Raw genomic sequence first — 22,438 nt, forward strand, 5'->3', positions numbered from 1 at the left:
TTGACATCATTGAGAATGTTAAGGAGACCACGCACAAGGATGCGGTCGTTGACACGACTCCCGGGGCCACCGCGCACGAGAACGCCGTCGTTGACGTTACTGAGAACGCGAAGGAGACCACGCACAAGGATGCCCTCCTTGACACGGCTCCTGGTTCGGAGGCCATCGTGCGCAAGAACCCTGTCATTGACGCTACGCAGACCACGCACAAGGATGCCGTCGTCGACATGACCCTCGGATCAGGGGCCACCGTGCGCAAGAACGCCATTGTTGACGCTACTGGGAACGCCACGTATAAGGACGCCTTTGTCGACGCTACTTCTAGATCCGAGAACGCCACGTACAAGGACACCTTTGTCGACGCTACTTCTAGATCCGAGAATGCCACGTACATAGACGCCATCGTCGACGCTACTCCTAGAATCGGGAACGCCACGCACAAAGACGCCATCGTCGATGCTACTCCCAGATCGGAGTACACCACGTGCAGGGATGCCGTATCAGAGGTGAAACTCCACAAGCAGGAGGATGGCGTAAGAGCTGAGAAGCCAAAGAATATCGTAGCTGATATTTGGGAGGCTGAGATTTGATTTGGTATGACTTCTCCAATGTATCACAGAAATCATTATGAACGTACGCTTTCGCAATTGAATGTTGATTTTCTCTATTAGCTCGTTTTTTGTAGCACGGAGACTATTGCCTCCTCCATCATCAGCATGACCGGTGCAGATGGTGATGTCGCTGATGCAGGTCATGCTCGTCCTCATCCAGCAATGGTTGGAGGTGGCGACGATGCACCCCAGTCACTGCACAAATCCAGTGCATGCACAAATGGGCCTGAATTAGTCGAGAAATTGCAATCAAGCCCCCTCCGGAGTTCCAACAGCGAGTTGATAACCGACACAGTTCTTCGAGAGCATTTGTTAAGCACAGAAGTCAAGGATCAATATAATGAGGGACGTACGATGACAATTTCTGACGTCAATTCCAAATGATGAGCCCCGGGCCATTCACCCCCAGAAGAACATCTGGATGAATGAGCTACCGAGCTCGAACAGGATCGGTGCATGCAGCCCCGTGGATGCCACGTGCAGGTGGTGTTTCTCCTTCGTGCTGACGAAACACCTGATTCGCAGGTTGCTGCATGCAAACCCCCTTTACTACGCCACCACCGCTGAGCTAAGCAGTGAACACACACTTATCATCCACATCGACCAGAGTGATCAGATGCTGCAAAGGATCACGGCAAAGTCGGGCGTGAACACGCTAAGCTCCGATGCGCTTTGCAGGTTGCGTGCGTGACGGGAGCCACACCCAACTTGGCGAACACACCGACCTCCGGGCATGCGCGCTACACAATTCTACTTATGAAGAGTACGATTGTCGACTGAAACAAGACGAGTAATCATTCCTCTTCCTCCTCCTCCTCCTCCTCCTCCCCACTATCGAGCATACGAGCGAGAACATCACCAGTCTCGTCAACAGGAGCCACGTATACAGCGAATGCCGCCTTCTCTGCGGACGTCCAGCCTTTGCCACGGTCTGAGAAAACCTCCGGACTGCGATCAAGTAGCATGTCTAGTTCCTGATCGCTGATCACGCTCGCCTTCCCTGCCGCGTTGTCGGGTACAATGCGGATCTGCTCGCCCTCGAGTTCCAGCAGCGCAGCAGCCATCTCCGGCTGGCTGCCACGGATGGCGTCTTGAATTGACCTGCGAGCATGGAAGTTTGAGGAGGAGGAGCAGGAAGATGAGTTAGAGAACGATGAGGACGACGCGCAGGATGACGAGGAGGAAGGGGAAGAACAAGAAAACGCGTCCCCCAAAGGAAAAAAGCGTGTCCGACTCAATGCCAACGGCGACTCGCGTCCAGCGGATTCGCAGCTCAAGGCGGAGAAGCAAGAGAAAACCAAGAGAAAATCCGAGGACAGACGTTGCCACGGGATGTCGATGGGTGAGCTGCTATTGTCTCCTATTAGCTGCGTGCTGACGGTTGTATGATCCTATAGCTTCATTCCAGGGTCTATCGTCCGCGTTCAGCTCAAGAATTTTGTAACCTATGATTTTGTGGAGTTCAAGCCTGGCCCCTATCTAAACATGATCTTCGGCCCTAACGGTACCGGGTAAAGCACGATAGCATGTGCGATCTGCCTTGGCTTGAACTTCCCTCCCAGCGTGAGCCACTTTATAATTCAGACGGGAGAGCCGAAATTGACTGTTGAGCGTACAGGTTTTGGGTCGCGTGTCCGAACTGAACTCTTTCGCCAAGATAGGCACGGATTCCGGATATATCGAGATCGAGCTGAAGGGCCCAAAAGGCAAAGCCAATCTTGTTATCAGACGCAGTCTGAATGCCAGGACGAAGAGCTCGACGTTCACTTTGAACGGCCAATCTGCTACGGGACGTGAGATCAACAACCGCATGGCAGAGTTGAATGTGCAAAATAAGCAACCTCTGGCAAGTCCGTCCCGGTCATGACATCTGCTGCATACGTGTGGTTAAAATGGCGATCCACTGCAGCACCTTCCTTCCTCAGGACAAAGTCTCCGAGTTCGCCCAGATGACTCCTCAGCAGCTGTTGAGGGAGACCCAATGTGCCGCGGGCAATGCCAACCTGACGGCATGGCACGATACTCTTATCAGCTCAGGTAGAGAGTTGAAGAGTATTCAAGAGGTATAAACCTCAACATCTCCGCTTCTTAAAAATCCCCGCTGATGCGCCCATTTAAGCTTCTCACAGCGGATCACGACCATCTGAAAACGATGGAGGAGCGGAACGCCAACCTCGAACGTGAGGTCAAGCGTTTTGAGGAACGTCGTCAAATTGAGCGTGACGTATGTGCTGCATTTCCGTAGCCGTGGGCAGGTCTGACGGTAAAGCAGATCGAACTGTTGGAGCTAATCCTGCCATTCAGAGAGTATGTGGAGGCCAAAGAGAGGTACGGGACATTGAAGGAGAAGCAACGCACACTCCATGAACGTGTCATGACGCTTCAGAGGAGGAATGCACCGATCTTAACATGCAAGGGGTTAGTCCATCTCTGTATGCGGCTGTCCGACTTACTCATGGCTGCATAGGACTCTTGAACGTGAGATTGAGAACTGTAGCAAACAACGGGAACAGAAGAAGACCTCGACTAGACAAAAGTTTGATTTGATTTCCCGAAAGGCACAAGATAATGAAAAGATGGTATGTGATCCTGTATAGGGCAACTTAACAATGAGTGATCCATGCGACCTTAGGAGCAAATGTCCAAGGATCTAAAGAACCAGCTAGAAAACCTCAAAACTGCAGAGAAGAATCGTCTCCGGGAAATCCACAAGCTGGTCAAGTCGATCGGCGATCATCAGCAGGAGCTCTCCAATCCACCGGAGACGGAGGACTTGAATGAAATTGAGCGAGAACGCGTGAGCATACCCTTACGTTGTCTTGACAGCTGAATGACTGTGCTGGATGATATAAATTATCTCAGAAACGTGTCTCGGCGGAGCGTGCAAACCTGAACCATGGTCTGCTCGAAGTGCAAGGGAAGCAGAAGGACAACGTCGCAGAGGAGTCCAAAATCAAAGCGACAATCGATTTGCAGTTACGGAAGTGAGTTCATCTCATTTAGACACACCAAATAGTGCGCTCATTCGTTCATATAGCTTGAAGCAGCTGGAGGATGCCTCACATAGAAAGCTCGAGGCGCTGGCAAAATGGGACCATGATTGTGCTGACGCCGTTCACTGGTTGAGGAACAATCGCCAAAAATTCAAGATGGAGGTGTTTGAGCCTCCAATGTTGTGTCTTACAGTTCCAAACAGCAATTTTGTTCATGCAGTCGAGGGGTGTTTCTCCTCCAGTGCCTTGAAGGTAGTCTCTTTTCTTTTGTGTTCGTGAGATTGAATTGATATTTTGTGCTCTCAGACGTTCATCGCGCAATGCGAAGAGGACTATTCACTGCTGAACCGGATGCTGATTGATACCTCTGATGCGATCGGTCGCCTGGCATGTATTCATACTTGGTTCAAAGTTGATGACGGCCGAGTGCCACCTCCGCCGATGACTCAAGAAGAGGTAAGAATTATTTCTGTAACATGAGCACTTCTAACGATATGATCATAGATGCATGGGCTGGGTTTTGATGGTTATGCAATCGACTACGTAGACTGTCCCGAGGGACTCAAGTGGTTCCTAAAGGTGAATTTGATGCTACATCGCACTGCAAGTTGCACCACCTCTGTAGTCTCATTGGCTAGTAGCGTCGCTCACTTCCCCGCGTAATAGGCCATCGCTCTGAATCCTCAAGGCGTCGATCCAACCCGCGCAATGGAGCTGGTATCGCGTATTGGCCCCCGTGGCGAAGGTGGTGGCGCTAGCTATATTGTTGGGACCGTCTACAACAATGTGAGCCGCTCGAAGTACGGCAAGCGCCTTCCGCAGAACACTACGAGAACCATCTCGCAAGCTAGAAATCTGGTGTCAGAAGCGAGTAAGTCATACAATAAAGCAAGTATGGCCACTGTTAATGTCATTTGGTATCGTTAGTCGACCAGAATGTGAAGCGTGGGTATGAGATGACCCTCGCTGACTCTCGGGAACAGCTTGCGGCATGCAAGCAGGCTGTGGAGACACTTGCCGAGGCAGAGGCGGCGATACGCAATGAAGATAGGAAGTTGAAGGCTGAGCTTGTTCGTTGTGTCTGAGTTATGCTTGCACGCATGCTCCTGACTTTCTTCACAGCAAACGGTTGTCGAACGGAAGGAAGCCGTGGATAAGGTGACAAAGCGATTGACGAGCTTGCAGCTTCAGATCGGTATGCAGACTGCATTATTTTCTGACTCGTTAGTGATTGTGGTTCAGACCGTGAGCAAAAACAGCTTCAGCAGCTTCATGTACAGCCTCCTGTCGACAAGCAACGAGCACAGTTAAAGACTGAGCTCGTATCGTTAGCCAGACAGCGCGCGAGTATCGTGAAGGATTATGTGGTACGGTTGACTCTCATGTTCTCTGATCTACCGATTTGACATCTCGATGAAGAAACTGGTCAAAGCTGCTATTAGAGAGCAAGAGGAGGCGACGAGGCTTGGCTTGCAACAAGCCCAGCTTGCCGCAAACAAGCAATACCTCGAAGACCTCTACAAGGAGAAGGAGGAAGAGCAACAAAGAGCCCTCGCCGAGTATCAAGAGGGTATGCATCCTTCTAAATCAGTTCGCAGTGAAACTGAGCTGACCTTGAACAGTGAACAAAAAGTACACAGAAGCCAAACAAGAGTCCAAGGCCAAGCTGGCCCTCAGCAAGGCGAAGCTTGAATCTGTCGACGATGAGCTTCGCGAACGATTCAAGGAGATAGAAGAGGTTCGTGTTCCTGTATCTACCGCGATCCATCCTCACCATCGACTCGTTACAGAGCGGAGAGTCCAGAGAGAAGAAGTCAGAGCAGATGTTAGCGGAGTTAGAAGAGAAACGTGCGCAGCTTGACATGAACCTGCATACGAATGCAGGGGTCGTCGAGCAATACCGAAGGCGCCAAGCTGAGGTGCGTCGCCATCCTGTTGGTGCAAAGGTCGACTGGAATGACGGTGAACTCCTCAGATCGAGACCCTAACCGAGACCATCGAGGAACGCGAGAGGAAGGCCGCGAGGATCGAGTGAGCTATCAAAACAGCCAGGGTGTGTCTCCGAATGATGCTCTACGTTCTTCGCACATCACTTAATTTTTCTGAGGATCACTGGCATCCTGCTCTCGAGGAGCTCATTTCCAGCATCGGCAAGAAATTCTCGGCGGCGTTCGACCGTGAGTATGCGCGATGCATCAATATCAGTCGATGCTGATGGGCACTTGCAGGCCTCGGGTGCACCGGTGAGGTTAGAATCAGCGAGCATGAAGACTATGATAAGTGGGCGATAGACATCCTCGTCAAGTTCCGCGACGAGGAGAAGCTGCAGCTTCTGACAGGGGAGTGTCAATCAGGAGGTGTACGTTCGATATGTCCCTGTTGGTGTTTCACGTTGCAACGAGCTGATCGCGCTTACTGCAGGAACGCTCGCTTACGACGATCTTGTACTTGATGAGCTTGACAGAGGAGGCTCGCGCGCCATTCTCTCTCGTCGACGAAATTAATCAGGTTCGTCGCTTCCTCGACGGGTGCTGAGAGATGATAGATTAACTCTAAATGTACTACATACAGGGTATGGATCAACGCGCCGAGCGCGCAATTCATAACTCCCTCATCGAAGTAACCTGCAAGGCTGATAGTGGGCAGTACTTCCTCATCACACCCAAGCTGCTGCCTGATCTGGACTACGCAGAGCGTATGAAGGTGCTATGCGTGAACAATGGTGAGTGGCTGCCAGATGAGACGCGGGTCGGCAACATGATGAACATGATCGAGGCATACAAACACTCCAAGGGGTCCATGTAGATTCTTGTGCAGAACTATCGAGTATTAATGCTGTAATTTATCAGTCCTGTGTACGACATGCAATGATGCTCTTAAACGACGTACGGTACATTAGGTTGTGGTCGTAATCACTGTATGTACAAGCGAAGTCCTGTCTACTGCAGTCCGAGTGACCATCTGTAACTTCCGACGTGAGCGCTTATTGTACTATTCAACTGCTCTTCACCGCATCTCGGGTTCCCACTCGCATTCAGTCCACGCCGTTGTCACACTTGTGTTTACACTTTCACCAATTATCGAAAACATTCGCTTTGCTTATTGAGATCACACTATTCTGAATGGCAACGGCGGATGCGACGACGTCCTCTGCCGCTTCAAAGGCAGAGCAAGATGCCCTCCGCGCATCCACATTCCACAGGCTTCATCCCAAGGTCTATCTGGAGCGCTTTCTGGCAGAAAAGGTCCGACCTGACGGACGTGAACTTGATGAGTGGCGAGATGTCTCGTTGAATGTAGGTCCGTGAACATGGTCCTTCTGATGCAGACTCTCATACGGATGAATTCTTGACTGTATCTTTTTTTTGGCATTTATTTCTACCCCGCGGATGAATTCTTGACTATATCTCTCAGGCTCGATTTCCATTGCGGATGGTTCTGCTCTTGTTCGCCTGGGCGATACGACCATCGTCTGTGGAGTTAAGCTTGAGATTGCAGAGCCTGAGCTGGATAGTCCTGAAGATGGTTTTCTTGGTGAGCATAGTCGATTATCCTTGAGGCCTGTTGATAGAGCTCCCTCAAAACTAGTACCTAATTTGGACCTTCCGGCTATCTGTTCCCCAAAATTCAAGCCTGGGCCTCCTACAGAGGAAGCACAGGCGCTCTCAAACAGGTTGAACGATATTTTGGTCGCGTATGTCCCATTCCATTCCCCAGGGTCGTTGCCTCTTGCTCATCTGCAGCAGCTCGGGAGTCATTTCAACTAAATCGCTTTGCATTGAGCCTGGAAAAGCGGTATGGGTGCTATATGTCGATGCAACTTGCATCAATTATGACGGAAACGCCTTCGATGCGACCCTGTTACCTATGCTGGCTGCTCTGACAAACAGTACGTCCACGAGCTGCTTGTCTTTGGCATGAAACCCCATTCGCATGCTCATGCATCTCGATAGCCACCTCGCCGAAGGCGAACTATGATCCAGAGACAGGCCGAACTGTCTGCTCGCGAAAAGAACGGATACCGCTGTCAGTCCACAGCCTGCCGGTATCAACGTCGTTCGGACTCTTTGATTCGTGCGTATACATATGCTACGCTCAGTTGTGTTGAGGTTCATTCTTTAACGTGTATTAGAACCCATGTCCTTGCAGACCCGACGTCTTTCGAGGAGCCCTTGTTAGATACCACCATCTCCGTTACTGTGGAGGAGAATGGCGGGCTGATCTCGGTCACCCAAGTAGGCCTTGGTCTTATTGGGAATCAGGATGTTCTAGCACGGTGTATCGCTGCTGCAAAAGAACGTCGGTTGGTCATAGGACGACAGGTCCTGAATACATAATCCTTCGACTTCTCAACGGATGCAATGTTAGCGTGCGACTGCCAGGGTGTCCACGAAGTGCGTGGCAGACTGAGCGTCAGTGCGACTCGTAGTCATCTGTTACCTTATTCCCCTACCTGTCATCCTCAAGCGATCAGCAAATTTGATAATCAAAGTACGTAAATTTAAAAAAATTCAGGGCTCGAGCGTCTGAATCTCAGCTCGCTTAGAATGCCTCCGTCTCTAGATAAAGCGTACCTTTGCGGTGCTGGACCCACCTCATTTCCACCATCACGTCACCTATCACTACACTCGCAGACACAACTACCATGAGCTCACAGTCAGCTAGCTCCAGTCGGCAAGTTGAGCTCAGATTGCCTGCATTGACTCGCAAGCACAGCCGAAATCTATCTGATTGTGGCAAGGAGATTGAAGAGCATGATAGTACAGGGAAACTTCGCAAGGTTAGAATTATTGCGGATGACCTGCCACACACTGTGAAACATCTCCTGTAAGCTGTGACAAGTCTTAGAGTTGGATCAGCTTTATCTCATTATTATGCAGGGGATCACCCGACGCGACGAGTGCACGAGGTTCCGCGGTCTCATCTGACAGAAAACGGAAGCGGGAGCGTCTTTCGCCTTTCAATTATGGCAAAGACGCCATCGTACGAATGCCTTCATGGGAAGCGGCAATGTTACAGCAGAAAACTCCCTCCGCTCCGCCGAAGAAGAAACGCAGAGCAGTGACACAGCCTCCACCACCACCGCTGCCACACAACACGGGAAACCTTCTCTTCAACCCGAGGGTGCGGTCTGCAATCGCGCAAAGAGAAGATGCGGCAAATCCACCGCCTTTCGACAGAACGCGAAAGTTGGGATTGATCGAAGGAGGATCGATCACGCAGAGAGCGGCAGCTACTGGCTTGAACAGTACTTTTGAGAGAGCCTACTACAAAGATGCGATTTCACGTCCGGTACGTATCTCTGCGGCCTTAACGCGTCCGAAATATCATGATCATTGTTTTGTATTAGCCGCCCTTACGCGTCGACAAAAAAGTACCGCACTGCAGTCAACGCCGTAAGTTCTGTTTCTGTTTCTTTCGTTGCTCCCAATCTGTCTGCCTGTGAATCTGTCTGGGATGGTTGCTGATGGCAAGCTGACATCTTCTGGTAACGTCGTGCAGATAAGCGGTCGAGGCTAGAATCCGCTGGTGACACTGTCAAGAATCGCGGACCCAAAAGTAGCAATGAAACCTGTAAGTCGCGTTCTCCTCATAAATGCTCGAGGACAAATACCAAAGCAATCTTCCAGCTACCCGCGATCATCGTGCAGGGCCCAGCTCTGCCAGTAGCTCCACTAAAACAGCCGTGTCGGACAAGGCGACTGGATTGCAGTGCCACGACAAAGCTGCTAACACCATTGTTGCGGCCACTAGTGCCAATACGGTCGCCCACTGCCGCAGAAAAAATGTTAGTAAGGCAGCTGAAACTCGACATATCCAGACGGAGACGCGGCATTGGAGAGAGATGAGGCATACCGGGGCGAAGTGTCTCATACAATGACGTTCTTGCAAAGCGGTTTACATTTTGTGGCGTTCTAGTACAGTGGACGGGTAGATATTTCCTCTGCTCTTCTCAAATTCACTATACATATATCTTCGTCCACCTTGACACCTTGCGCGACCATTCAGATGATTCCTTCACTGACTGCGAGCTCGGCATTGATGATGCTGCTCGTGGCCGCTCCAATGGTGACATTGTTCGCGAGGACGACGAACTTGATGTCGAGCACTTGGCACTGTCGGACGTGGCCCACAGAGATGCCCGCGCCAGCCTGGTAGTCGCAATCTAGTCTAGGTTGCGGTCTGTCCGGCTCTTCGTGCACGAAGATAGTGTGGCGCGGGGCGGAGGGACACGATGCCGTCCATGCATCGGACGTGAATGAGACGAGAGCCTCGCGCACCTGCTGTGGGCTAGGTGGCAGTCTCCGCACGAAGCGCACAGACATGCATTCAGTGTGGCCCTCGATGACAGGTACTCGATTGCACTGAGCAGAGATGCGCAAAGGATGCCGCGCGCGCATGTCGAACGATCTGACGCCATCGTCTGACTCGGAGATTCCACCGAGGATCTTGAGGGTCTCCCACTCCATCTTCTCCTCCTCACCGCCAATGTATGGAACGACGTTGTCGAGTATGTCGAAGCTGGGCACTGCATCGTGGTGATCATGCATGACTCGATGGGCCCGAACGCCCTCTCGAGAGCGGCGAGAGGGACAACGACGCCGGTGGTGGAGCAGTTGGCGTTCGTGACGATGAAGCCTTTTTGAAGAGGAGGCGAATGCAGAGCGCGCTGCTGGGGAATCATGGCAAAGTGAGATGAATGGACCAGGGGCACAACCAGAGGGACATTCGGATCCCGTCTGTGGCATTTTGCATTCGAGAAGACAGCAAACTCTGCACTGCGGAAGGCCTCCTCTACGACATGTGTTCAGCTTCGGATCCAAAATATTATCGCGAAGATCTCACCAATCGGCGATTCGGGCCCGCTACATCGGCATCCAAACCAGAGAAGATGACCTCGCACTCGGCAAAACACTCAGGTTTACACTCCTCGACCACCATGTCGCGCACTACTGATGGGATGGGCCTTGTCTGCTTCCATGTCACCGCATGAGAATATGGTTTGCCCGCAGATCTGTGGGACGCGCCTAACGCATGTAGGGCAAAGAACGGGTGCTCGGACAGGAGGGAGATAAACCGTTGGCCTATGGTGCCGGTCGCGCCCAGTACGCTGACCTTGATCTTGCGGGCATCGTGCATCGCGGAACGCGGCTACTCAGCGCTGGAAGGAGCGTTGGCGAGAGGGTCGTAGATCAAGTCTGCAATCATTGCAGCATCCCCTGTCACACAACCGCTTGCCGCTGTTTTGTCATAGATCACAGGCTTGCTGTTGAGCGCTTGTTTGCAGTAATGACCGCAACCATGTCGACTACGCCTAAGCAGGCTACACAACTCCTCTTTTCGCCAAATGTGCAGTACAACAATGCACGCCTGTACACTGTCAAGTTTCTGTCTGCGTGCCTTGCGGGTGCCGTTGCTGGCATTCTAGGCCTCGAGAACGTGCTCGGCTTTGCCTTGTTCATCTTGTCGACACTGCTCACCTCTGCGTGCCTGTATGTCAAATGCAAGGGAAAGCCGGCGAAATACATGCCCGGAGGGCTGGTGGGAGCTCGTGAACCCCGGCCAAGAAAATCTGTTCTCCTTTGTGCTCGTATGGACGTTATTTTATGGTATGGAAGCATATGTTCTGCGTCGGAGTCGGTGGTAAGCTCATCGCCGACATGTTTCAGGTATTGTGCATGGTATGCTTCCTACGCACCTCGTCCACGAGCACAACTGATTTCTGTAATGAATGGCAGTGTATGATTAAGTACTATCTCGTATCAACTCAATTCCAACAGGGAAGCGTGAGAAATCGGTGGGTTCTCTCTGCCATGAACTCCAATTTCTATCTGATATGAACTCGGCAGTATGATACCGCGGTAGGCTTCTTTGACTGCTAGCTCTGTGTGTTCGGTTTATACAGCGGTGTTGGGCCAGCTGATATCAGCTTCTCTTGCGATCTCCGGCTCCCAAGCTCGATTATGTAACATCGTCTCTATGAGAGTTTTACTTGACTTTTATGTATAATGGAGTGGCTGAATTATGAGAATTGTGAGTATTTGGGTTGCTCTCAATACCGGCGAACGCTACATGGAGGTGCTTCCACTTTGACTTTGTTCGCCTCGAGCTGTCTCATGAAACCATCGATCAAGCTGAATAATCGCATATTCGCTGGGAAGAGAAGCGTGGGTAAAAATTGCTTCTTGATGTGTTTCAGAATCATCGACTGTTCCGACTATGTGATGGCTCCATTCTCTCCCGTCCTGTGGTGAATACGAATGATGGCTTAAGCACATCGTGACGTGTGACGCAGATGAATCTGTGCTCCCGGAAGGGAAGGCATTGTTTATTGCCATGATGATACGGAGCTGGCGGAAGAATCTGCGAGCCTGCTTCGGAATGACTGACAAGCCCTGCCAGTGACACAGCGGTTCATCGATGACTACGATCTCGTTGATACAACTTCAATGATAAGGCATTCCAGGCATATTGCCGTCGAAAAACAAATTCTAGCAGCAAGAAAACGCGTTCCTCACAAGTTGTGCTCCATCATAATTAAATGCTGTGTCGCAACCTGGCGGCGTCCGAGACTAGATAGTCCGGGCGTACGTGATGATCCGATAAATCGCTCGGGGCATCAGCCTGCGACGAGTGACATGCTGTCCGTTCTGTACAGCAGATCAGAGGCCCTGTCAATAGGAGTCACAAACAGTGGATAAGTGCATTTGTAGCTGTCTATCGGGATTTATAAATTGAAAAGTCGGGGGTGCAGAGTAACTGTGAATGCTCAACATTCTAGATTCGGCCTTGCTCGTGGACGAGAGCTGAAATAGCGGCACAACATCTCACAGAGTGTTACATGTTATCAGCGATTCGAGTGAATGTCCGTGCAGCTGATTATTCACATAAAAGTGAAGCAATATTGGTACACGATTATGACTATTGATACAATGATTTGACTTCCCACTGTACTTGGTGACCAGCACCATGGACAGTCTACGCAACAACCGCCCTTAAACCAAGACCCTGATCCTTTGTATAGCACCCTTAATCCGCTGCCACGACCGCGGCAGCTTCCTCTTCTTCATCGCCAGCGATGACCATGAAACCGCCGCGCCATTTTCTGCAGCGAAGCTCGCAAAGGAGGACACGGGATCGGAGAGTTGTGGCATATCGAGCTGTAATTCGGGAATAGACGTGGAGAGCACGATGGTGACATGCTCGGGAGTGATTGGGCTGGTACTCTCGGATCGAGAGGAGCCGTTCGAGAGGCTCGGAACAAGCAAACGGATGTGCACAATTGTCGAGTCTGTGCGGCCTGCGCGGACAGGGGAAGGGATGTCGAGGAGCGGCCCGACGCCGTCGTCATCGGGTCTTGAGGAACGAGGTGCGAAGTCCGAGGGAAACGGAAGTATATGGACAAAACCGCTGGGGCAAGTGCTACAGCTGGTGGGGCGCGTCGACAGGCTGAATAGGGATGCCGGCGCAGACACAGAGCTGACGTTGACCTTGACACCAGGATCGCGGAAGGATGTGTCCACTGCGAGGATGGCCTTGTGGAGCTCGTGCAGGGTTATGCGGTACTCTGCAGGAGCGAGGATGCGGCCGAGGATGTCGGCGATGGCGGGGGAGACGGGAAGGTTGCGGAGCAAGTAGGCGTTTTCCTCGCGGATGTATCGCGCGAACCCTTTATCATTGTTCATCGAGGCAATGTGCCAAGGATTGTGGCCGGTAATCATATAGATGAGGATGATACCGAGGGACCAGATGTCCGAGACAGGGTTGAGGAATGGTCGACGCTCCGTATCGTCCCCGATGCATTCTGCAAGAAAATGCTCAAGTCAGTTTGACGCGTATGATGAGGCTGTGAATACCAACCTGGACTCATATAGTACGAGCTACCGCAGCCATGTGACATGCTAACCTTGGACCTTGTCGCAAGTCCGAAGTCGCTGAGAAAAATCTCCTCGCCGTGCTCAGAACACAAATGTTCTCTGTTTTCAGATTGCGGTGAGAGATTCCGACGTCGTGGCATGCGTGAACGGCATCGATGAGCTGAAGGAAAGCCTTCTTGACGAGCGCATCGTTTCCTTCAAATATTTTGCGCTCGGCGATGGCAGAGAACAAGTCCCCTCCTTGGCAGAAGTTGAGGACGACGAAGATATAATGCTCGTCCTCGATGACTTGATGGATTTTGATGACATGTGGGTGGGCTGACGCCTTTCGGTGTAGCAAGACCTCTCTTCTCTGGTAACGGCGGTATTCTGAGTCCTCCGTATGTCTCAGAAGACACTTGACTGCATATGTGATTGGTCGGTCTGAAGGACAGTTGAGGTCAAGTGCAGAATAGACGACACCGTAGGCGCCAGAGCCAAGCTTCTCGGTAAGGCGCAAGTGGAATACAGCAGACCTCACGCTTTCGTCCGTGAAGTCAGGCAAGATGGCGCTGAATTGAATCATGGCGAGCGCAATGTAAGAATGGGAGGGAATGAGGAAGAATGGAGAGGAGCAATGAGAATCGCGTGCAACTTATGTTGGTCGATGGGGTTCGTGGACGTGCTCGCAGGGCTATATGCTGAGCCATCGGATACGGGTAGCGGAGGACGGAAGACACGGATGGATGAGCGCATGAGGGATGCGGATATACTTCTCGGGTATAACAGCCACTGATAGGCTTGTATCCACGTTCGGCATCCTGAACAAACTAGATTACGATCGTGACTGTCCTTCGAGTAATCAGGTATGGCAGCTAAGAATAAACGCATAACCCCAGTCTCGCTTTGTCAACAGAACGAAACGTAATCACGTATCACGCGGCACTCACCGTATCAAACATCATCTTGCGGTATTGCCAGGTGGTCATGTCGCTTGAGGGTCTGCAAGAGTCTTGGCACATATTCACAGCAAGACGCATGGGTGAACTGCCGAACCCACCATCCCATGTCAATTTTCTGATGGTTCAAGACGTATGAATACTTTTCAATATAGCAACTTACGGGAGTTGCATGAAGGAGGTAATGGCGGTGACAGTTGAACGTTTCGGATTGGCCATGGCCCGCTGACTACGAGCGTCTAATAACCCCGCGCATATCTGATCTAGACGCCCAATAACCCCGGTCAACACCCTTCCCAGACTTGATAGTAATATTGAAGGACAGCTGATAGGGTTGAGGAAGTTTGAGGCTATACGCGACGAATTGTGGCCTTCAACACCTGCCATCAAACCAGACAATATGTCGACACGAGCTCTCCTTGCTGCAGTTCTCCCAATACACATCTATTCCTCGAGTTAGCGCTCTTATGCTCGCCGACGCTGGCCACACTTGATGAAATCAGAGAACAGTGTGGGGGACGCTCGCTACCCAGCGCTGCAAGCTCGATATGAGAGTGTTTTCTGTCGTCCACATGGGTGAATCAGGCCCTGCAGGACATCTTCCTCCGGAGTCTTGTCCCTTCTGGGGAAAAAACAGCCTACTGAACTCCCATCAAAGCCGACTCTGTTCACAAGATAGCAGACCAGACGAAGTCTGCTCCATTCGGCGTTGGCAATGCAGTCGTGATATATAGCTGTCACCTTTCACACGTCTCTTGAACTGTGCATCCTGCAGTGAACTTCATCGCCAAAGCGCGCAAGCTCCCTCCTGCGCCTCCGCCGAACGATGACCCCGCCTCAATCAAAGGCAACATCTCGTTGAAGAAGAAGAACCTCGTTCAGAGGATCATGGCGTGGCACATCGGGAACTATCCTGGCAGCAAGATCTTTGGGCGCTCGGAGCTCAGCGACTTGGAACTCACGGAGGTCGCTGTCAGGACCGTCGGCATGGGAGATCATACGGAACTAATGCCAGAAGATGTGCCAGTAGAGGAGCTGAGGAAGATGCCACTTGAAGTGCAGTCTGTAATGGAGATCAAGGTGAAAGAAGGTACGCGGTCTATATTGATCAAGGGTATCAAGCAACGCCACAGTAATGGTAATCGTTATAAAACGTAGAAATGCTGAACGTTCATAAGATGCTGGCTGGAGGTTGCTCAGCTCATCTGCTTGATGTGTACGTGCGCTCCCTTTCACAAGCTAGAGCGGAGCATGATGCATGGATGACAGAGGCACCTTCTCTCCTCTATTAATTCTTTCCCTCATTACCGGCATAGACGCGACGGGAGTGTCGATGGCTATGAATCTTGTATGGCACTCTGCCGCACCGCTGTAAGATGGATTTCCAGGTTGCCATCAATCATATAGGACTGACGTCCGTTGCAGTGGCACGGAGTTGAAAATAGTGGGCACTTCACTATCGCTGCGTGGAGGTATCACTGCCGCACGATCTGAGGTGATGCGTTGTTATGGTTGTTCCAGCACTGGCACCAACCTGATGGATGCTTCCTATAGGTATATGATAAGAAGACAAAGCATTTGCTGGTCTCCGCTGTGCATACAATTGCACCGTTCGCAGCACGAGCACCGAAATCATCAGACAATCAAGGGTCGGTTTCAAGATTGTGAACCTGTCGATCGTAGAAGTCGTGATATTCATTTTCAGGTCGTCTTCTCAGCTCTTCTGTGCCGGTGATGTTGTATTACTAGCCACCTATCAGACTCTATTCTGTCAGAGTGCTTAGATATTCCTGCAACTTCGACAGCGCCCGATATCGATGCGATAGTGAGTTCTTCTTCTCCGGCGTCATCTCAGCATATCTGCATAAGCATGTCAATTGTGGACTCCAGTGCTATGGCCAGATCACGAGAGACGCACGTCTGACCTGTGCCATTTGGCTCGAAGGTAGGGTCCCAACCAAACTTGCCGTCTCCGTGAGCAGTTACGATGTGGCCGTCCGTCCGGCCTTCGAACAGGATGGGCTCCGAGCCTGGGCCTGCGCTGTATGCAAATGTGCAGAGCGCCCAAGCGGCTGTGGTCGGAAAGCCGACGAGCAGTTTGTTCAAGCCTGGAGGGTGCATGCATGTATGAGGCAGACGGACTATGAGTCGACTTGTGAAGTGGACGGACCATCGTGGCCGAGCTCCTTAAGGAAGTACTTGATGTATGGCCCTGGAAGGCCGTTCAATGCTTCAAAGCACAGAGCGGTGTCCTCGGTGATGCATGGTCCTCCTAGCAGTTCAGCGGCGCGGCGGCATTTTGCGGTGGTGACTTCACGTGTCGTTCCCTGTATTTCTGGGACTATGAGTTAATAAAAGGGAAGGTGCGATGGTCAGCAATCAATCTTAATCGAAAAGATAATCAGGTGTTGTACTCGCTATCGAGGTCTTGGGAGTCAATCTCGACGCCAGACCGTGAGAGAATTGCGCGGACTTCCTTGAGCTTGCTCGTGTTGCCGGTCACGAATACTGGGTGGCGGCATCAGTGCCTGTGTTACATGCCATATGGAGAGACCTCACTGAGTTTCCTGGATGCCATCTTGACTTGGCTTGGGCAGCACGTACGATTCGAGTCAACCTGATAGTGGGCGCTTGTACCTTACAAGCGCTGGTTACCGACTTGCCCTGAACAAGGGTGGCGCGCTAACCGACGCGTCCCGCTCGTGACCTGCAATCACCGCGCGTCCCTGGTGCATCTTGAGTCTTGAGCCTCGCATGCCCGCTATGGCTCGAGAGGTAGCATCGCCTGTTAGCAACGACTCACAGAAGGAGAACTCCGGCGTACGCGTGAGGGTCAAAGCGGAGAAGATGAAGCAGAAGAAGCTGTCGAAGGGCAAGAAGCCGATGCGGCGACGCGTCAAGATAGAGGAGCAGGAGAATGAGAAGGAGCCTGAGGAGTCAGCGTTTGGGCAGAAGGACTGCTTCCGCTGGAACAATCCCTCAAGCAGGCACTCCAGGATCATCATTTTGCCACTGGTGCTCACGAGTGTCGTTCAGCGCCGGCTGCTGCGTCTCGGGATCTATCGGCCAGTCGAACAGGAAAGGATGCGAGCAGATTTTCCGGAGCTGCATGTAGCTTCATATTGTTCACCTTTTAAACTATAATCATAGGTGTCAGTCATACTACTAATCAATTTAGTGCAAACAATTGGAGATACGGGTAATTTTATACCGCCACTCTCGTCCAATCTCCTCTGCACTTTGCACTCGTTCATTCTGCTTGGCTCCATGGAGCACTCCGGATTGAGGCTTCACGGAGTACTCGTCGTCATCTTCGTCAACGCCGTAGTTCCTCCGTTTACTCCGGCGAGTCCGCGGCCGTGCTTTTGCTTTGGTTTGAACATAAAGGGGGACTTCCTCTTCCTCGTCGTTTGCGATGGCCTTGAGCGAAGCCACCTTGCCTTTGCACTCCTTCCGTTGGCTGGCTTCCAAAAGTGCACGTAGGCCGCCCTTGACGATGGCATCGTACACTTCGCGCTGGCGCTCACTCAGCGGGGCATAGAGCATGTACTCTTTTTTTTTGGCGGGAGGTTCGTTTCGACATCCGCTTTAAGCTGTCACAGTAGGAACGGCCGGAGGAGAGCATGGAGAAAATAAATGAGTTGTGAAGAGCGGGAGGCCGATAGCGTGGCCTGCGACATCGGGAGGTTGAACCTAACGAGGCAAAACATGAGATTGAAATATGCTACAAATATGACATCGTCTCACCATTCCTCAAATGCTTCCAAATCTGAAAATAAGTCTGGCAGGACGAAGTTGAGGCGAGCCCATAGTTCGCTGAGATTGTTCTATATAAGCCAATTTAGCAGAATGACACATCAGCACATGGACACGAACATGGACTCACATGCAGCGGTGTGCCCGTCAACGCCATCCTTGGTGCAGCATTGAGCTTCTTGATCTCATGCATGAGCCTACAGTCCATATTCTTGAGTCTGTGGCCCTCATCGACAACGATGAAGCCCCAGTAGTACTCCATGAGCTGTGCGCGGTCCCTTGTAATCATCTCGTATGTCGTCACTACCACTGAGAAGTTCATGCGCTGCGGTGAAGGCAGCTCATGTTTGGCCGGCTTGGAAGGAGTATACTCCCCGTCCTGCTCTCCCTTCACCTGTGGGGCTGTCCTATGGAACTTCTGAGCGGTGCTCGAGTCTTCCTCATCCTCATCCTCAGAGTCGAACTCTCCGACCTCCTGACACCTTCCAGATGGCCGGCTGCTCTTCCACTAAGTCCATCGTTAAATTGTCAGGATAAACCACTGACCATCAGGGCCGCCGGGACTACCGAAGACTCTCCGTGACCCAGATAAGTCTATTTCTCGCTCTCTGGTCAGCCAGCAGTCTTTGAGCCACTTTGATGGGGAAACATCATACCACAATAGGGCCTTGCTGGTATTTCGACACCCATATTGCCTTCCCTTGGTCCTACCGTGCCGTCGCTCTGGTCTAATGTAGTCGAGTATACTTAGGTGGTTTTCAATACCTTTCAGGAAATGGAAGCTAACCTGAGCTCTCGTCTGAGCTGTTGTGGATAGATTCTCTTGCAGAATGGAATCCTTCATCAGACATATCAGATTCTGGGCCACTGGAAGGCCCTGAAGCTATGGTTCCGATATTGCTGGACATGAAGGATGGACTACTGTGCGAAGAGCACCTTGATGAACTTGGCCTTCAATTATTTGTGCTGTCACTAACCTAGCAATCTGCGCAAACGACACTCTAGAGCTGGTACCAGTAATAGATATCGATCAAGGCTTGAGATGGTGCATGTGATGCACGAGGCTGACAGCGGTTGCTCCAAGGTCTATAAGTGGAGTTTGAACGGCGAAGCCAAGCTGTGAGAAGACTGTCTAATTAGCAAGGCAGACTTCGGAGGAAGTGAGCGTAGGCCATGAGTCTGATCTGTCAGAATGCTGCAATAACTTCACATTGCAGGACTGTCCGCGCGTGCTGCATCATACGCCGGTCGGATCTAGTGTAAGGCGGGTATAGAATTGTATGGGCTTTGAAATACCTGGCCACAGTACACGAGCCATCACGCATTACATTGCAGCAGCTGAGAGTGTCCTTGCAGCTGTGTGGGAAAAGTGGACTTTGTGAAGTACGCTTTCACCGGTTTCATGCCCATCGCGTAGGAGAGCATGAGTGATGCACACCCGTTCGAACAATCGCACTCACCCGATCACACGTATTCTCATGGCTAGGGCTTTCATGACAGAAATTCAACTTCTCAACGGGGTTTCTGAAAGAGGTGAAGGAGAGCCGAGTTGCATGTACTCTCGGTCAATTAGCACCTGTTATGTAGTCCTCATACCGTTGTATTCAAAGTGTCTCTCCCGTCCACCTCCGTGTATGAATAGCCCGCGAATTTCATCTCACGCTATGCTCAGACCATGTGGGTCGCTTATTCCAGGCAGCGTGGCCGTGCTGTGTTCCGTGCTTGTTATTGCTGAGCACCGCGCATAGAGCGACGTCAGCCCCATGGCTCTCCGCCGATCGAAGTGAACCTTGAACCTTGCGTGCGCCATACGACGAAATGTCGACGATTAGGCCAAAGCGGTCACACGCTCACATGATGAAACTGCCCACGGGCCAATTGCAAATGTTTCGCTGGATCACCGTCGCCCCCGTGCCTCGTTTTATGACGCCGCCCACCTTTCTATCCCGGGCAAGCGGACCGACACGTCAGACCGCCTCCCAATTGTGAGTCGCCTTCCTCCGCCCAGTTCGGCATCAGCGGTGCTTGGCTCCGTACCTTCTGAGTAGTATTGCACTCAGATAGGCTGAGATAAAAATAAACTGTTCCTGGATGTGATCTGCGACTGCATTGCTATCGTGTTCGAGTGGTGTGCGGATAGTACTACGACTCACCGGTATCTCCGCCATTCTGACGCTCTCCTTGTTTCTGTGCGATGGTCAATGCATCACATGGAACACGCGATAATCAGCGAATCCTCAAACGCGAGCTTGACGGTGTAGCACCGAGGTTCCAGAAAGAAGTTGACATAAACATCGATATCACCGACGTGTCTGTGTACAATTGATATATTCAGAACGATACAGGCCGAAAGATTATCTGAGAAGTGAAGTCAATGTATTGCATAAAAAGGATTCATTGAGATGATTAATCATAGCCGAGACCTACCAAGAAAAGACATAACAATAGACTCAATAATCAAGCAGACGAGAGATTTGAGCTACACAAACGTGCATGATGTTGACTGAAATCAAGAATGATTGAAAAATGTCCTATGCATTATCCGTCATGATCGCAAATAATTCCTGCTCATTGATCTCTCCGTCCTGGTCGAGGTCGAACCCGTCGGTCGTGGCTTGCCTAAATGCATAGCACGATATCAGCCACCACGTTACAGAGACGATGACGAGGGATGTACAGTTCATCATCTTCCAACCGGTCACCAATTTCCTTCGCCACCCTCCTCGGGTTTCTTAGGCTGATCTTGCCGTTGTTGTCATCATCGAAAAGCTGAAACACGTGGCGGATCTCTTCTATGGGATTATGAATCAGTATGCGCTCGCTCACTGCAGAACGGAGCAAGAATGACGCCATCGAGGGATAAATGGAGAAAAGAAATTGAATGACATTGAATGACGTGGAACGTCTTCGCGAGAAAGCATGCACTCACTGATTTTCGCAAAATCTTCGAAGTCCGTCAGTCCATGTCCCATCCTGTCATGATCTCGCAGGTTCTTCAGCACCTCCGCCTTCTCCAAGTCGAACCCTAACGCGCGCATCGCGACTTTGAGCTCGTGGTAGTCGACGCAGCCATCTTTGTCCGTGTCGAAGAGCTCGAACGCTTCTTTGATCTCCTGCTTTTGCCTGTCGGTGAGCGCAAGGACGCATGTGCGTCGCTTGGCCTTTTATGCCGCAGAAAACGAGTACATGACGGTAAAAAGAGTATTGTGGGAGGACAGGCGCTAGAGAGCGAGGACAACGCGTGATAACGCGCGACGCGTCACCACAACCTGTGACCTAGCCGCTTGTCGTGCACCGTATCTGCTTTCTGTTTCCAACTTTTCACCCACATCCGCGCGCGCTCGACAACACCATAAACCATTGGGATCGCACCTCTTTCCGTTTCCGCCACCGCTGAGACCTCCAAGCTCGCTGGCTTTGGCGTAGAGGCCAAGCGCGTCAATCCCAGCGAGCTGACCCCGGAACACTTCAAGCAGCTTCTCTACAAGTTTGGCCCGTTGCTTCTCCGCTTTCTTCAATGTGGGTGACTGACACTGTCATGCACTCAGTATGATGTCTTGCTCTTCCGCGATGCGGACCTCACGCCTGGTCAGCAGTACAGGCTTACAAAGGTCAGTCTATCTGTCTTCGCGCTTCGCACAGTACAGTGGCGGATGAACATCGGCAGGCCTTTGATCCGACATCGGAGAGTTATGGACATGGGAATAACAAGACGGAGAAAACGGCGCCATCTACAACCACGAGGGCTTCACGGAGGCGATGCTCAAGCACCCCTCGCCCACTACCTTCCACAAGACACAGGTCTCGCGCGAGGATGAGGAGAAGGGCTACACGCGCTTCTACCGCTGGCACATCGACGCGGCGCTACACGACCTGTCCCCGCCCAGGGCCCTAAGTGGATCTGTCGGTACGACGATGGCACGGGCGACGAGCAGTCTCGCTGGGTACGACGGCGTTCGTGTCTGGCAAGGTCATGTTCGATCTCCTCCCTCCGGAGCGGAAGAGCCTGGCGATGCGGAGAAAGGTCAAGTATGCGCCCCACCCATATGTGTGGATGGCTCCGACGCACGCAATTTCCACCGGGCTTGGTATTGAAACAGAAGGACTCGAGCTTGCTTTGGACCAGCTTCCTCCATGGGAAGAACCGCGGAGGAAGATACTCCCTGTTGTACGCATCAAGCATCATTCAGGTCCAGGGTGGATTGCTCAAAACCTTTTTAGGTTTGGAAGAACCCCGTTACAGGCAATCTGCACCTCGAATT

General features: G+C 51.6%; 13 protein-coding genes across 13 annotated transcripts; 6 read left to right on the plus strand and 7 right to left on the minus strand.

Annotated features, from left to right (window-relative positions):
* Positions 1 to 23: 23 nt before the first annotated feature.
* Positions 24 to 590, plus strand: LAESUDRAFT_763088 (uncharacterized protein; the record flags this gene model as incomplete). Its single annotated transcript, XM_040913202.1, has 1 exon — positions 24 to 590. A coding segment is annotated over one exon (567 nt), but the record flags the coding sequence as incomplete, so codon positions are not given.
* Positions 591 to 716: 126 nt separating this feature from the next.
* On the plus strand, positions 717 to 6,409 carry LAESUDRAFT_738874 (P-loop containing nucleoside triphosphate hydrolase protein; the record flags this gene model as incomplete). Its single annotated transcript, XM_040910941.1, has 26 exons — positions 717 to 960; positions 1,290 to 1,294; positions 1,728 to 1,945; positions 2,009 to 2,115; positions 2,137 to 2,174; positions 2,269 to 2,429; positions 2,521 to 2,674; positions 2,731 to 2,835; positions 2,857 to 3,029; positions 3,079 to 3,190; positions 3,244 to 3,408; positions 3,474 to 3,595; positions 3,649 to 3,856; positions 3,911 to 4,060; positions 4,109 to 4,183; positions 4,271 to 4,475; positions 4,532 to 4,674; positions 4,727 to 4,799; positions 4,847 to 4,971; positions 5,024 to 5,174; positions 5,227 to 5,342; positions 5,395 to 5,523; positions 5,712 to 5,781; positions 5,833 to 5,963; positions 6,026 to 6,112; positions 6,176 to 6,409. 26 exons carry the CDS (start codon positions 717 to 719, stop codon positions 6,407 to 6,409), a joined length of 3,501 nt encoding a protein of 1,166 aa, XP_040759889.1.
* Positions 6,410 to 6,613: 204 nt separating this feature from the next.
* On the plus strand, positions 6,614 to 8,063 carry LAESUDRAFT_730494 (ribosomal protein S5 domain 2-like protein). Its single transcript, XM_040909847.1, has 6 exons — positions 6,614 to 6,904; positions 7,019 to 7,138; positions 7,193 to 7,298; positions 7,351 to 7,493; positions 7,558 to 7,678; positions 7,737 to 8,063. The coding sequence occupies exons 1-6, from the start codon at positions 6,727 to 6,729 to the stop codon at positions 7,939 to 7,941; spliced, it is 873 nt and encodes a 290-aa protein (XP_040759890.1). The 5' UTR covers positions 6,614 to 6,726; the 3' UTR covers positions 7,942 to 8,063.
* Positions 8,064 to 8,868: 805 nt separating this feature from the next.
* LAESUDRAFT_730496 (uncharacterized protein) lies at positions 8,869 to 9,551 on the minus strand (the record flags this gene model as incomplete). The annotated part of the gene is made up of 3 exons (XM_040909848.1): positions 8,869 to 9,053; positions 9,195 to 9,376; positions 9,461 to 9,551. Coding segments are annotated over 2 exons (273 nt in total), but the record flags the coding sequence as incomplete, so codon positions are not given.
* Positions 9,552 to 9,554: 3 nt separating this feature from the next.
* LAESUDRAFT_794346 (aspartate-semialdehyde dehydrogenase) lies at positions 9,555 to 10,744 on the minus strand (the record flags this gene model as incomplete). Its single annotated transcript, XM_040913954.1, has 3 exons — positions 9,555 to 10,126; positions 10,159 to 10,397; positions 10,451 to 10,744. The coding sequence occupies 3 exons, from the start codon at positions 10,742 to 10,744 to the stop codon at positions 9,610 to 9,612; spliced, it is 1,050 nt and encodes a 349-aa protein (XP_040759892.1). The 3' UTR covers positions 9,555 to 9,609.
* A 148-nt stretch (positions 10,745 to 10,892) lies between these two features.
* Positions 10,893 to 11,637, plus strand: LAESUDRAFT_730497 (uncharacterized protein; the record flags this gene model as incomplete). Its single annotated transcript, XM_040909849.1, has 3 exons — positions 10,893 to 11,218; positions 11,384 to 11,402; positions 11,455 to 11,637. A coding segment is annotated over exon 1 (312 nt), but the record flags the coding sequence as incomplete, so codon positions are not given.
* An 834-nt stretch (positions 11,638 to 12,471) lies between these two features.
* Positions 12,472 to 14,334, minus strand: LAESUDRAFT_730498 (kinase-like protein). Its single transcript, XM_040909850.1, has 3 exons — positions 13,613 to 14,334; positions 13,466 to 13,562; positions 12,472 to 13,409 (listed from the first exon to the last, which is right to left on the minus strand). Exons 1-3 carry the CDS (start codon positions 14,045 to 14,047, stop codon positions 12,601 to 12,603), a joined length of 1,341 nt encoding a protein of 446 aa, XP_040759894.1. The 5' UTR covers positions 14,048 to 14,334; the 3' UTR covers positions 12,472 to 12,600.
* A 634-nt stretch (positions 14,335 to 14,968) lies between these two features.
* Positions 14,969 to 16,282, plus strand: LAESUDRAFT_794357 (uncharacterized protein; the record flags this gene model as incomplete). Its single annotated transcript, XM_040913955.1, has 6 exons — positions 14,969 to 14,996; positions 15,214 to 15,510; positions 15,579 to 15,636; positions 15,690 to 15,791; positions 15,846 to 15,915; positions 15,975 to 16,282. The coding sequence occupies 6 exons, from the start codon at positions 14,969 to 14,971 to the stop codon at positions 16,086 to 16,088; spliced, it is 669 nt and encodes a 222-aa protein (XP_040759895.1). The 3' UTR covers positions 16,089 to 16,282.
* LAESUDRAFT_794363 (Maf/Ham1) lies at positions 15,975 to 16,998 on the minus strand (the record flags this gene model as incomplete). Its single annotated transcript, XM_040913956.1, has 5 exons — positions 15,975 to 16,280; positions 16,339 to 16,528; positions 16,591 to 16,761; positions 16,839 to 16,928; positions 16,980 to 16,998. The coding sequence occupies 5 exons, from the start codon at positions 16,996 to 16,998 to the stop codon at positions 16,184 to 16,186; spliced, it is 567 nt and encodes a 188-aa protein (XP_040759896.1). The 3' UTR covers positions 15,975 to 16,183.
* Positions 16,999 to 17,183: 185 nt separating this feature from the next.
* Positions 17,184 to 17,564, plus strand: LAESUDRAFT_763097 (uncharacterized protein; the record flags this gene model as incomplete). Its single annotated transcript, XM_040913203.1, has 1 exon — positions 17,184 to 17,564. One exon carries the CDS (start codon positions 17,184 to 17,186, stop codon positions 17,562 to 17,564), a length of 381 nt encoding a protein of 126 aa, XP_040759897.1.
* Positions 17,565 to 17,594: 30 nt separating this feature from the next.
* On the minus strand, positions 17,595 to 17,966 carry LAESUDRAFT_763098 (uncharacterized protein; the record flags this gene model as incomplete). The annotated part of the gene is made up of 1 exon (XM_040913204.1): positions 17,595 to 17,966. One exon carries the CDS (start codon positions 17,964 to 17,966, stop codon positions 17,595 to 17,597), a length of 372 nt encoding a protein of 123 aa, XP_040759898.1.
* Positions 17,967 to 18,016: 50 nt separating this feature from the next.
* Positions 18,017 to 18,498, minus strand: LAESUDRAFT_794367 (uncharacterized protein; the record flags this gene model as incomplete). Its single annotated transcript, XM_040913957.1, has 3 exons — positions 18,017 to 18,113; positions 18,168 to 18,247; positions 18,307 to 18,498. The coding sequence occupies 3 exons, from the start codon at positions 18,496 to 18,498 to the stop codon at positions 18,017 to 18,019; spliced, it is 369 nt and encodes a 122-aa protein (XP_040759899.1).
* Positions 18,499 to 20,335: 1,837 nt separating this feature from the next.
* Positions 20,336 to 21,337, minus strand: LAESUDRAFT_730501 (EF-hand protein; the record flags this gene model as incomplete). Its single annotated transcript, XM_040909851.1, has 4 exons — positions 20,336 to 20,453; positions 20,525 to 20,795; positions 20,854 to 21,001; positions 21,106 to 21,337. Coding segments are annotated over 3 exons (468 nt in total), but the record flags the coding sequence as incomplete, so codon positions are not given.
* Positions 21,338 to 22,438: the final 1,101 nt, after the last annotated feature.

The sequence above is a fragment of the Laetiporus sulphureus genome (genome assembly GCF_001632365.1).
Source record: "Laetiporus sulphureus 93-53 unplaced genomic scaffold LAESUscaffold_51, whole genome shotgun sequence".
Taxonomy (NCBI): domain Eukaryota; kingdom Fungi; phylum Basidiomycota; class Agaricomycetes; order Polyporales; family Laetiporaceae; genus Laetiporus; species Laetiporus sulphureus.

Bases quoted from the DNA above. Each gene is read 5' to 3' on its own strand.
- LAESUDRAFT_730494 (XM_040909847.1), top strand. From the start codon at position 6,727: ATGGCAACGGCGGATGCGACGACGTCCTCTGCCGCTTCAAAGGCAGAG. The intron at 6,905-7,018 runs GTCCGTGAACAT...TATATCTCTCAG, and splicing joins AGATGTCTCGTTGAATGTAG to GCTCGATTTCCATTGCGGAT. The intron at 7,679-7,736 runs GTGCGTATACAT...AACGTGTATTAG, and splicing joins TCGTTCGGACTCTTTGATTC to AACCCATGTCCTTGCAGACC.
- LAESUDRAFT_730498 (XM_040909850.1), bottom strand. From the start codon at position 14,047: ATGATTCAATTCAGCGCCATCTTGCCTGACTTCACGGACGAAAGCGTG. The intron at 13,563-13,612 runs GTCGGAATCTCT...TTGTGTTCTGAG, and splicing joins CCGTTCACGCATGCCACGAC to CACGGCGAGGAGATTTTTCT. The intron at 13,410-13,465 runs GTTGGTATTCAC...ATTTTCTTGCAG, and splicing joins CTCGTACTATATGAGTCCAG to AATGCATCGGGGACGATACG.